The following is a 14,172-nucleotide window of genomic DNA, read 5'->3' on the forward strand; positions in this document are numbered from 1 at the left end:
TCTGGCCTCTAATCTGGAGCAGATCGCGCCATTCGAGGACGGGTGGATGGACCCCGCCACGGAGGCCGCACACTCATCGGCGTTGGAGCCGAACACAGACTCCACCTCTAAGGAAATATGTGTCACCGGATCTCCCGACTTGACTCTGGTCTTAGGTTTCGGACCGCTTGCGTCCGAGCCTATCGAATCCGATTAGGCACCGATCATGGAGTTTACCTCCACGGATATCTTTCAGCACTCACCCTTGGGTGACATGCTAAATTCATTAAGGTCTCTCTCTGTATCAGGAGACTTTTGGCCGAACTATGTCTGGCTCGAGTGGGAAGCGGACGACGAAGAAATTCGTTACCCACCCACCACCCACTTAATATCCACTGTCGGTGACCTAACCGACGTGCTCGACTTCGACTCCGAAGACATCGAAGGTATGGACGACGATGCAGGAGAAGATCAGGAACCGCCGCCCACCGGGCGCTGGACAGCCACCTCATCATATGATATATATATATATATACACACACACACACACACATATATATACATATACATAAACACTATTCTAATCACGGGATCAGAATAATATTCTAATCACAACCTGACCTGCCCCGCTAGTAGTACGTTGAACTTCCCCGTGAACTCGGTTGAACTTCCGCCAACATTGCCCAAACGGGGCTTGTGATATACCGTTGGAAAGCTATGGACACCAATATAATGACCCAACTTAAATTTTTCGCAAAATATAAGCGGTTCAAGAGCAGTTTTGAAAACCGTTTTTTCTTGGCACAAAAAACGTGAATCGTATTTTTGATCGCATTTCTAAACCGTTTATCGGAATGAGGCATATAATATGGCGTTGGAAAGCTACTGCAAAAGAGCTCCTTCCACATGTTGAAAGTTTTTTCTAATTCCCTATGGTTAAAGAGTAATTTGAAAAAAAACGTAAAATTTCGTAAACCGAACAGCTGAGTTCGTTTTTCCAATGTCATTTCTAAACGGCTAATCCAATAGAGTCATATGATATGGCGTTGGAAAGCTTATGAAAATGTGCTACTTTTTCACCTTTAAAGTTTTTTTCTAATTTTGAATGATTTAAGAGTAATTTAGAAAATGGTCCAAGTCCTACCGAGTTCGTATTTTCGAGCTAATTTTTTAACCGTGCGTCCGAATGCAGCAAATGATATGGCATTAGAAAGGTTGAACAAATGCGGAACTGTTTGGTATATATTGTTACTCTGAATTCTTTACGGTTTTAAGTCAGTTTCAAAAATGGCGAAAAATGTATTTTTACCGTAATTTCTACAAACTTTATCGGAATTGGGCAAATAATATACCGTTGAAAAGCTACGAAAAAAGCGAAACTTTTTCATGTTGATGGTTTTCTCTCATTCCTAGCCGTTTTCAAGTAATTCCGAAAATGGCGGGACCATTTGTTCTGCCTCTATCGCGAAACAGATTATTCGAAAATGCACCGCGTGAAGAACCTGAACTTCACGGTGCATGTACCTAAACTTCACTCTGTTTTTCACGTCATTTTTTTGCTCGTAGATCTTCATCCACTGCTCGTAGCTCTCCATCCCACTCACGGGAATTGAGCGGGTGATATACCGATGGAAAGCTGCTGTAAACACGCAACTTTCCCGTATTGATCATTTTTTCATACTCGCGGTGATTTTAAAGGTTTTTCATCTGAAATTCATCCAGTGTAGTAGTTAAACTTCCTGCTGTTTTCAGTTGAACTTCTGTGACGTATTTTCCTTTGTAATTTTTCTCATCCATTCGTCAGTGTTACACAAATGTTATTCCTTTTGTACAAATCTCCCTCACAATAATTTTTTTAACTTCCTCCAACAAAGGACTTGAACTTATAACAACAAAACTTTTTGCCTTTGCTTTTTTTATTCCTTTTTAATACAAAATGCACACTGTGTATTACATGAACTTCTAGCAGTTATCAACCTGAACTTCTCTCGGTTACATGAAAATATTTGAGTTTTTTTATGAATTTTTAATCTTATTTTTCTTAATCTTTTTTTATGAATTTTGAAGTGCTCTATATTTAATAGTTAAACTTCTTGTTATTTTATTTTTGAACTTCTTGTTTCCATTCTCTAATAATGGGGAAAATCTGAGTTTTCTATAATCATCGAACTTCTCCATCTTTTTAATATGGACTTCCTGGTTTTATTTCTTAATCTTTTTTTATGAAATTTTGAAGCGTTATATTTTTAAAAAGTTGAACTGCTTGTTTTTTATTTTTGAACTTCTTGTTTCCATTCTTTAATAGCGAGGAAAAATATGAGTTTTCTATAATCATCGAACTTCTCCATCTTTTTAATATGGACTTCCTGGTTTTTTTCTTAATCTTTTTTTATGATATTTTGAAGCACTCTATTATTAAAAGTTGAACTTCTTGTTATTTAATTTTTGAACTTCTTGTTTCCATTCTTTAATAACGAGGAAAATCTGAGTTTTCTTTAATGACAAGAATTTTTGAACTTCCGAGGGAAGAGCACTTAAACTTTGCCTTTTTTATTCTTTTTTTCTCATAGGAAATGCACAGCATGCAATACGAGAACTTCCGACAGTTATCAATTTGGACTTCTCTCTTTTTCGGTTTAAAAAACGAGAAAATTCTTTTAAAACTATTTTTAGTTTTTCCTTTTTTATTTGAACTTCTTTATTTTATTATTTAGTAACGACAAAACATCTAAGTTTTTTTTACCTTTGATTTTTTTACTTTGAACTTCTTAGAAAAATATGGTTTTACATAAGCAAACAATTTTCTAGGTTTTTAAATTTGAACTTATATTTTTTTTACCTTCTTGGTTATTTGAAACTGAACTTCTAGGGTTGTCAAATTTGAACTTCTACATTTTTGACCTTCTCGGTTATTTCAAATTTTAATGTGACATATTTTCATTTGTAATTTTCTCATTCATTCGTTTGTGTTACACAAATGATATTCCTTTTGTACAAACCTCTCTCACAATTCTTTTTAAAATTTCTACGACCGAGGACTTGAAGTTACACAAATGATATTCCTTCCATTTTAGAAAATGACGAGATCATGATTTCTGTCATCATCGCGAATGGAAATGCACATGCACTTCATGAAGTAGTTGAACTTTTGGGGCATGTATGTTTGAACTTCACTCTGTTTATGACGTGCTCTTTTTTGACATGTTGTTTTTTGCACTGCGTGAAGTAGTTGATCTTCTGGGGCATGTCTGTTTGAACTTTACTCTGTTTCACTTTATTGTCTTTTTCTTATAGGAAACACACACCATGCAGTTGGTGAACTTCTGGTTGTTATTACTTTGGAATTCTCTCTGGTTTGAGAGAATTATTTTAAAACACAAAAAAAACATCATTTTAATGTATTTTGGACATCTAAATACACGGTGAACCTCTCTCAGAACTTTTCCTCGCCGAGCACTTGAACTTCTAATAACCATTTTTTCACTAAAATAAACTCTTTTTAGGTGTACCATTTGTATTAATTTGAGAACCTTGGGTTTTATAAATATCGATCCACTTCATTATTTTAGTTTGAACTTCCAGTTTTTTAAAGCAGGGAAATTTCATTTGAACTTTTTTAGGTGTACCATTTATTTTTATTTGAACTTCTTCATTTTATTCTTTAGTAACGGAAACAATTTGATATCTTTTTTCATTTCATTGGTTGGACGTAAATGATATGGCGTTGGAAAGCTTATGAAAAATTTGATGTCCTTTTTCGTTTCTACCAGAGGGTCTCTAATTTACTTCAAAACGGTAGTATAAATTTTGAACTGCTTTATATTTTTAATTTGGCCTCCTTGGTTTACTCTTTAGTAAAGGGGAAAATCCTAATGTAGTAATAAACATCGAACCGCTTCGTTATTTAAATGTGAACTTCTAGTTATTATTTAGAAACGAGGAAAATTCGTTTTCCAAAAAGGAAAAAAAACATGGTATACCTTCAGAAACCTACTGAAAAGATATAACTTTTTTCTTGTTAATCATTTTTCTCAAAAGTGCCATGGTTTAAAAGATTTTTTAATACGTTAAAACTTGATTCCAACGATATACACCATACTTTTGAATCTTTTATCCGAATAGAGCATATGATATACTGTTGAAAAGCTTATTAAAGAATTAACTTTTTTCATGTAGACATTTTGTTAAATTCATTGTTGTTTATTAGCAGTTATAAAAATGCGACATCTTTTTTGTTTTCTTTTTTGAACACGTAAGTCTTAGGTTTTTACAAATTTTTTAACTTCGTACTTATTTAAATTTGATCTTCTAGGTTTCTTTAGAAATGGAAAAATACGTTTGTATAAACTGTTTGAACTTCCCTTTTTATGTAATATGAGCTTCTTTGTTTTGTAATAAATATTTGAATTTCTCCATTATTTAAATTTGAACCTCTGTTTTTCTAAAACAAGAAAATTCCATTTTTTTAAACTTTGCTTAAACTACAACCTAGCACAAGCCCCATTAGCGCCACATACACAACTTCTTCTTCTTCAACTGCTGAGTAAATTTCTGAGCTTTTTTATTTGTATACAGTAACTTGTACACATATTACTGAATGGACAAAATTACTGTAATTAAACCGCCTCACAAATGAAACTCAAGTCGGATGCTCAAACATACAGAAACAATCACCAATTTTAGACAGTGACGTAAACCTTTAAACAGAGCAAAAATTTGATTGGCGGACTTGGACAAAGCGATGCTCTTTTTACCCCCGCTGGGTGTTCTCTATATAAAACCAACAGGGATCTTATCCTTTTGAGCAGTGAACTTGCGATCTCCAACTCACCATTTTCTTTTCCGTCTTCTTCCTGGTGTGCCCATATCCCAAGATCTGCTAGTGCTAGCAATATATCACAACATCAACTTTTTTGCTCGATCTCAGGAACATGTCGTGGCCCTGCAATATTGAAGGACCAGTGAAAATGAACCAATATATCACAACATCAACTTTTTTGCACCTGCAAGTACGTCTGAACTTCAGACAAGAAAATCACTTAGAAAATGGACCTTGGGGGCGCTGATGTGCTGGGCAGCCACACGCCATAGCTGCCGGGCGGGGGAGTTGGATCTGTACGCTTCATGCAGCCTGTACACGAGAAAATGGTCAAGGGCAGCTTCCTTATCCATTGCTGAACCTGCAAGTCGACGGAGAAGTCCTCCAGGCATCTCACTGATGAATGACCATGAGAGGCGGCTCAAACTTTTTAGTTCATGCATTTGAACGGGCTCGGGCTGCTGAATCGAACTTCCTGTAGCATCACAGAGACAAACAAGGGCTGTGAGACTAGGCACCAGCGGCGCGCCCACATCATGTACTTGCCCGGCTCTATTGCATTGTCGTCGGCGACATCCTCAGTGCCGCTCTCACTCTCACGACAGAACATAGTCTTATCCCGCTAGCCGGAGGAGCAGGACGACACCGTGGACGGGCCTCGCGCGTGATCTGGCAGCAGTTGCTGCAGGGGCCGAGCAAGTCAGGAGGAGGCAGGGTTCAGCGCGGGTGCGCGCGGCTGCGCATGAGCGTAGGCAGGGTGCAGGGTAGGGACCATCCGCGGCGCACGGGAGCAAGTGGGGTTCTCGGTGGGTACGCGCGGCGGCGCATGGGAAGATCGGGAGGGGTTGAAGTCCAAACCCACCTCGCGCTGAAGGAGTGGGCCAGCCTTGCATCGGAAGGAGGCGGGGGCGACGGCGTGCTAGGAGGAGGTGGGGGCGGCGGCCTTGCACTGGAAGAAGGCAACGGCAGGGCGGCGGACTTGCACGGGAAGAAGGCAGGGCGGCGGCGTGCCCGGAGGAGGCGGGGCGGCGGCGCGTCAGGAGGTGGCGGGGCCGGCGGTGCGCCCGCACGCCCGAAAGGAGGAGGGCCCGGGGCGCGTCGGAGTAGGGTGGGCGGCGGCCGGAGGTGGTTGGTGAGTTGGGGGAGGTCGCAGGGGGAGGATGGCGACGGGAGGGACGGAGATAAGGTTTGGGGCGCTTTGCGCTATTTCTGTTCTCGCCCGATCTCAGGAACATGTCGTGGCCCTATATAACGCGCCGTCATCCAAATAACTATTCTAATCCTACGATTAGAATAGTGTTGTCCTATATATATATGGTGGATACCCCCAAAGCAAACAATAGCGACGAGAAAATAAAGGATAATCCCTTAGAGAAGCAATCAAAGCATGGGCGTCATTGGCGCCGCTCTAAGCCCCGCCATAGCAATACCAGCACAGGAGACGATAGCAATCCAGATGGTGCCGAAGACGAATACAATCCCGACCAGCCTAACTTCGAGCAGGCCGAGCAGGGGGACGGGAAAGCTAGCCCAGATGAACAGGCAACGGACGAAGACTTGCAGGACGACAATTATATGCCTCCCTCTGAAGACGAGGTGATCCTTGGCAACGATGAATTGTCATGTCTGAGGATCCCGTCGAGCAGGAGCGCTTCACGCACCGGCTTATAGCCACTGCAAAAAGCCTGAAGAAAAAACAACAGCAACTTCAAACTGATCAAAATCTGCTAACAGATAGATGGACTGAGGTCCTGGCAGCCGAGGAATACGGACTTGTGCGCCCAGCCAAAAGTTACCCAAAGCGCAGGTGGCTACCTCAACTCAAGGAGGGGGCACTAGAGCCTACACTACCAACGCAGGACGAGGCTGACCGGCCACCTCACGGCCGAGACAAAGCGGCGCATCAGCCCAAACACCAGCCCGCACCCCGCCGCCAATATACTATGGCCAGGGGCTACACGCAAGACCTGCGAGACGTATTGGGAAACAAAGCAGGACAGTCAAGATCGATCTACGGATTGCGGGGGTGCGCCACAACACGTGAAGATAATCGTCATGCCAGGTACACTAAAAACAAGTCCGGCCGGGCCGAATACAACAGACCAGACTCATTCGAACTGCGTCGAGACATAGCCCGACATAGAGGCGCCGCACACCTCCTATGCTTCACCAACGAAGTAATGGATCATGAATTCCCAGAAGGGTTTAAACCCGTAAACATCGAACCATATGATGGTACAACAGACCCCACAGTATGGATCGAAGATTTCCTTCTCCACATTCACATGGCCCGCGGTGAAGATCTACATGCCATCAAGTATCTCCCACTTAAGCTCAAAGGACCGGCTCGACATTGGCTGAATAGCCTGCCAGCAAACTCCATCGGCAGTTGGGAGAACCTGGAAGACGCATTCGTTGACAACTTCCAGGGCACTTACGTACGACCACCGGACGCTGATGACTTAAGTCACATAACCCAACAGCCCGGAGAGTCAGCCAGGAAATTTTGGACTCGGTTCCTAACTAAAAAGAACCAAATCGTCGACTGTCCGGATGTCGAGGCCCTAGCAGCCTTTAAGCATAACATCCATGATGAGTGGCTAGCCCGACACCTCGGCCAGGAGAAGCCGAAGTACATGGCAACCCTCATGACACTCATGACCCGATTTTGTGCCGGCGAAGATAGCTGGTTGGCTCGTAGCAACAACACATCAATCAATCCTGGCACATCAGAGGCCAGAGATAGCAAAGGCAAACCTCGACGCAACAAACATGAGCGTCACAAAAACAATAATGACGCCAAAGACACGACAGTCAATGCTGGATTCCGTGGCTCTAAGTCTGGTCAGTGGAAAAAGGCACTTCAAAAGAATAATTCGGGCCCATCTGGCCTGGATCGCATACTTGACCGCCCATGCCAAATTCATGGTACCCCAGAAACGACAGCCAATCATACCAACAGAGAATGCTGGGTCTTCAAACAAGCTGGCAGGTTAGGCACCGAAAACAAGGGGAGGGGGTCTCAAAGCGAGGAAGACGACGAGGAGCACAGATCACCGAACAAAAGAGGGCAAAAGCAATTTCCCCCGCAAATCAAAACGGTGAACATGATAAACGCCATCCACATCCCCAAACGGGATCGGACGTGCACTTTTCGGGACATCGACTTAACGGAGCAAGTTGGCCCACAGGATAAAAATATGGTCGATCACTTTCGATCGTATAGACCGTCCGGCCAATACCAACCAGGGCAATTCAGGCGCACTTATCCTTGACCCAATAGTTTGCGGGTTCCACTTCACGTGAGCCCCTATGGGCGGAGGCAGCAGTCTAAACCTACTGTATCAGGACACAATGCGCTAGATGGGTATTGATCGCTCAATGATCAAACCCACTAAAACCTCCTTTAAAGGTGTCATACCAGGTGTGGTGGCCGGTCGTATAGGCTCCATCATTCTGGAGGTAGTCTTCGGATCACCAAACATTTACCGTACCAAAGAGTTAGTCTTCGACATTGTCCCTCTCTGAAGTAATCATCACGCACTGCTGGGGCGAACCGTGTTGGCTCGATTCAACGCGAGACCACACTACGCCTATGGCAAGCTTAAAATGTTGGGCCCGCGTGACATAATCACAATTAAGGGCAAAGCCAAACTCCACCTCGGTGCCGAAGAGTATACCGCCACTTTAATGACAGAAGCAGCGAGTGGTGCCTTTGAATCGAACCTTGATTCGACGGCCAAACTCCCGGACACCGATAAAGGAGACCGAACTACTTCATGGCATGATAGCTCGGCTCGACGAGGGCTCAACTAAACACTCCGGCATAGGTTGGGAAGGGCCACATCCCGTGGCTCAACCGCTCCGTGGCACACAAATGTTTCTAGCATTTTCTTTGCAGGGTCACTTTCACATAGGACAGGACTGCCGACCGGGAATCAGCTTGGACGCGCAAGGGAATCCCTAGATATTCCCCTCGAAGACAATCCGGATACACTCCGGATCTGCACACAGCTCCTTCCCGGTTGATCTCAGCAGGTTCCGCCATCACACTTCTTTTTATAAACTTACTTTTACTCATACGCCTAGACGTATTGCTCGAAATTTATATGATGCTTCTCTGCTATCATTTCTTATTGGCACCTTTCGTCATAACGGCATCCATACATCGTGTCATGCCTATACGCCAGGGGCTTCATTGTACCCATAACATGGCACTAAAGTCTGACCACCTTCTTGGTCGTTCGGCACCCCAAACTTATAGCATTGTATGCATCAGCTCCGAATCATGTCTTGGGTCAATAGTTGGGTTTGCCCGGCTCCCATGTTTTGGTACCTTATGTTCCGCTATATCGGCTAAGGTAGCACTGGGAGAACTACTGCGATTGTGTCCAGGTTCTTCCGGACGAGCACGTCAATAGAGAAAGCCGAAAACTGACTGTCATGATACGGCGAGAGCTGGTCAGCTGTTTGAGAGGTTGTAAAATCTTTAAAGATTTATTCCGCATAATGCCATAACCAATGCAACATGCGATGGATCGGTTTTTCTCCCGAGCAGGTGCTTATAGAGCCCCTCGTGTGGTCTTCCGAACACCAGGGGCTGCGCCTACCATACTTTTGACAAACTCCTATGGCTAAGTGAGAGTGATAAAGCCCTATAGTCTGATTGCCTTGTTCGTTGTGCTGAACACCTCCTTCAAGGACCCAAAAATGGGAGAAAGAGTGCTCAGGTTTATCCCGAACACCCCCGTACTTCCTACGTGGGGGCAGAAGTCGATGACTGGCCAACTCTCATGATTAATATATTTCAAAACGGCCGCACATGATGAAAAAGTTTTACATAAATAGGCAATAAACAATATAAATGACCTTGTTTAGCATTACAAAGGACAAGCATGACCATACTCATGGAAATATAACGTCTTTGGTGCATTTCTCCGCCACAAGGCGGGCTCCTTTCAGGACACTATCATAATATAATTTAGGTTTGCGGTGCTCCTTCCCCTCCGGCGGTCCCTCGGTCATCAGCTTCTCCACGTCTAGCTTTCCCCAGTGCACTTTTGCGCAGGCAAAGGCCATCCGTGCACCCTCCATACAGACCGACCGCTTGACGACTTTGAGTCGAGGGCAGGCACTCACCAGCCGCTTCACGAGTTTGCAATAACTGCTAGGAATCGGCTCGGTAGGCCATAGCCGGATAATTAAATCCTTCATGGCTAGTTTGGCCGCCTTGTGCAGTTCGATCAGCTGCTTCAGTTGATTGGTAAATGGCACTAGATAATTCGGCGCCAAATATTATGACCAGAAGAGCTTCTCTGCAATCTTCTTTTCTTCGGCTCGATAGAATTGGGCGGCATCAGATATGCTGCATTGCAGCTCCGCAAACACCCCTGGAAAAATCAGAAATCAATTTATCAACTAGATTTTCTCCCTTCAAAAAATAAAGACCACTTTGTATGAGCAAAAGCCTTACCAGCCGCAATCTTCCTCGCCGCCTAAATTTCCTTCAGAGGACCTTGGGCTTCTTCCCGAGTATCATTTATGGTTTGGAGAGCTTGGGCGAGTTCGGATTCTTTCCCTGATAACCTCTGCTTGAAAGTCTCGCTTTTCTTCACGGAATTCTGAAGCTCTCACTCAGCTTCAATCCCCCTGGCCTCGTGTTTCTTGCGAAGGGCCTGCTCCGCGGCTGCCTTCTTTTCGGCTTCGGCCACAGCCTTCTTAAGTTCCTCAATTTCGGCCATCACCCCTAGGGGGCACAAATACAAATACTTTCTTCAGGCACACTTATTCATTTGTGCTGAACGGACCAAGGTTTCGGCATACCTCGGTTGTCCTCCAACTGCTTCTTCACTAGTCCAAGTTTTCTTTGGCTCGCTCCAGACTCTGCTTCAGTCTGGATACTTCCGCCGTATGAGAGGCGGCTGTCGGATATCGGGTTCCGGCAAAACCCTTAAGGTTCGAACTCTGGGGTGCGCGTGAAGATCTCTCCCCTACCGATCCACGCCCTAATGCCTCGCTGAGAATCTAAGCTACACGATGAACAACACAAGGGATGCAATGTATATACTGGTTCAGGCCACCATCATGGTGTAATACCCTACTCCAGTGTGTGGTGAGTGGATTGCCTCAGGGGGATGATGATGAATAGTACAGAGGAAGAACGGCCTCGTGAGGGGTGTTCTTGTGGTGGTGCTCTGCTTGGCAAGGATTCGATCCTTTCCTACTATGGTGGCTAGCCCTATATATAGAGGCCCTGGTCCTCTTCCCAAATATTGAGCAAGAAGGGCGCCAACAACAGCCATTTTGAAGGGGAACATTTAGTACAACTTATTCTAACTAAAGTTGGTCTTCGACTGCCAAAGGCACTGGTGATGACGCCGTCTTGGGCTCTATGGTGACCTCCATCCTGCCGCTCTGCTAGTCTTGATCTCGCTGCACTGAAATGGTAACCTTTACTTGACGCCTCGGTACTCCGCGCCTGCGCTTGCTCCCTTTGCACGAAAGAGGAAAGAAGGACATTGCATACGCCGGCGCCCGCCTGGCGCCCGCCTGGTCTTGATCGCCATGGCTTGCATCATGGGCACATCGCGAGGTACCCTTGCCTTGATCTCTCCGCCTCCTCGCGAGCTAGCCTGGCGAGGCCGCCCCTTTGGAAGCCTTTCGTCGTTCGCCCCGCAAGGCTTGGCCCCTCACGAGGGTCTTGAGCTTGAGCAGACAAAGGTGGGCCGCATCGGGCCACCACTTGAGCCACGCCACAGGTCGCAGGCAGGCAAGTCTGGGGACCCCCATTCCCAGAACGCCGACAGTAGCCCCCGGGCCCAAGGCGCACTCGGACTTGGCTTAGCAAGGAAGCAAAGGAGCAAGTGCGGAGCGCCGCTGTCAGGACCCCGATCCTAAGTCACATCGATCTAGCATGTAACACATCATATCACTTTGCGGCCTCACGCACGGTATTCCCACGGGTGTCGCCTTACCTTGGCCCGGGACCGTTTGCGCCTTTTGGCTCACGTATATGATAGTGCCGCTAGCATCCATATGATAAAGAACCCGGGCTGACATGGCTAGTCGTGAACCCAAAGTGGCACTAACTTACAGGGACAGTCATACATGACCCAACAACGAACGTGTCGGTCATCAGCGAGTGAATCCAGGCTATAGCACTGGGCTAGCAGAACTCCGGTGAACCGGGCTGTAGCGGGCTAACAGGACTCCGGAATTCATCGCGTGACATTTCCCCGAGGGGACAGACACAGGAACGAAGAAGGACACATGCCGGCCAGCCTAAGTGTTCCGGAGCAGTAGCAAGCTACCATGGCTCAGTGGGAAACACTAGGAGACATTTCCCGGTAAGAGAGGCTACTAAGGATAAACAACTAGATAGTCAGATCCCACACATACCAAGCATTTCATTAACATACACACAATATGCTCGATATGTGCAAATACAACATGGCATCACAACATGACTCTACGACTCAAGTATTTATTCAATAGGCTCCGAGGAGCGAGATATTACAAACATGGGTCTCATGACCCAACATTCAGAGCATACAAGTCAAAGCACAAGCGGAAGCTTAACATGTCTGAGTACAGACATCTACAAATGAAAAAGGCTGAGAAGCCTGACTATCTACCAGATCCTGCCGAGGGCACAAGATCGTAGCTGAGGTAACAAGCTAAACGTCGAAGTCCACGCGGTACTACTAGCGAGACTGAAGTCTCTCTGCAAAAACATAAATTAAGCAACGTGAGTACAAATGTACCCAGCAAGACTTACATCAGAACTAACTACATATGCATCATTATCAACAAAGGGGTGGTGGGGTTTAACTGCAGCAAGCCAGCTTTGACTCGGTGGCTATCCTGAACTACGACTGCAAGTAACTCTTTTGAGGTGGCGCACACGAGTCCACATATTCACCATATCAATACACCACTATGGATCCGCTCCCGTCTCCCTACGAGAACGCCATCCATAGCACTCACGCTTATCTTGCGTATTTTAGAGTATCCACTTTCACTTGTCTATGAACTGTACAGGCAACCCAGAAGTCCTTTACCGCGGACACGGCTATTCGAATAGATAATGTTAACCCTGCAGGGGTGTACTTCTTCACACACGCTCTCACCACTTACCGCCGTTTACACGACATGTACTCGGCAACCTTCAAGCGGAAGCCCAGCGAGGGTGTCGGCCACGACCTGACTAACCACACAAGTCTCTCGTCCAGGTTTATCGCCTATTCGGGTTCCATCCGCAAGGAGATCCGGCCGGGGTGTCGCTCACGGCCCCAAACGATGTGTGCAGGGTTCCCAAGTCCACCATCCGGGTGCCACTTGGTACACCGGGCCACTGTGCCTAGTCTGTCCCAAGCCCACCTGTACCGGGTGCCACTTGGTAGACTACTAACACTACCTACAAACACCAGAAACTAGTTGCAACTCCTGGACAGAGATCGAGTTGATTAATAAGTCGAGAGGGTCCAGTTACGGAACCCAATGTGTGGTAGTAGCTGTTCATGGATCACAAACACAGAACTCAGTTCCTGAGGACGGCTGCAATGAGACAACCCACCATGTACTCCTACATGGCCTCTCACCGCTACCTTTACCAAATCGTGTTCACACACTTTGCTCTCAACAGTAGGACATGTTCACACACCTCTAATTCATCCCCGATGAATCAGACCTGACTCAACTCTAAGCAGTAGCAGGCATGACAAACAAGCATGAATGAGTAGGCACATCAGGGCTCAAACAACTCCTACTCATGCTAGTGGGTTTCATCTATTTACTGTGGCAATGACAGGTCATGCAGAGGATAAAGGGGTTCAGCTACCGCAGCAAGTAACAGATGAATCGTTGTTGTCCTAATGCAGTAAAAGAGAGCAGGAGCGAGAGAGTGGGATTTTATCGGAATGAACAAGGGGGTTTTGCTTGCTTGACACTTCTGAAGATAATATAGTTCTTCATCGGTGTCATTGATCACATCGTCGGTACACGTCTACTGAGAGGGAACAAGCACCGACAAACAAAGAAGAAACACAATCAATGCAATGCAACAATATGATGCATGAATGTGACATGGCAATATGCTGTGGTTGGTGCTAATGCAACTAAAACTAGATTAAATGAAGTTGGTTTGAATCAAAGATTCAAATTCAAACTTCATATGTGATTTCTTATATGCCATTTAATTGAATTGTCCTAAACAGCAGCAATAAGTTGTTCTAACATGCATGAAAACAGTACAGATGGATAGACTGGATTTTTCTGATCATTTTTCATATATAAATTATTTGATTTGGAGCTACGGTTGAATTTCTATGATTTTTAGAAGTTTTGGGCATTTTCTGGAATTTCCTGTATAAAAA

The 14,172-nt window shown here is 45.3% G+C and overlaps 1 protein-coding gene across 1 annotated transcript; it reads right to left on the reverse strand.

The window, feature by feature from the left end:
- Positions 1 to 4,519: 4,519 nt before the first annotated feature.
- LOC123065122 (uncharacterized) lies at positions 4,520 to 6,033 on the reverse strand. Its single transcript, XM_044488481.1, has 3 exons — positions 5,661 to 6,033; positions 5,032 to 5,273; positions 4,520 to 4,921 (listed from the first exon to the last, which is right to left on the reverse strand). The coding sequence occupies exons 1-3, from the start codon at positions 6,031 to 6,033 to the stop codon at positions 4,865 to 4,867; spliced, it is 672 nt and encodes a 223-aa protein (XP_044344416.1). The 3' UTR covers positions 4,520 to 4,864.
- Positions 6,034 to 14,172: the final 8,139 nt, after the last annotated feature.

Source organism: Triticum aestivum, chromosome 3B (genome assembly GCF_018294505.1).
Source record: "Triticum aestivum cultivar Chinese Spring chromosome 3B, IWGSC CS RefSeq v2.1, whole genome shotgun sequence".
NCBI lineage: Eukaryota > Viridiplantae > Streptophyta > Magnoliopsida > Poales > Poaceae > Triticum > Triticum aestivum.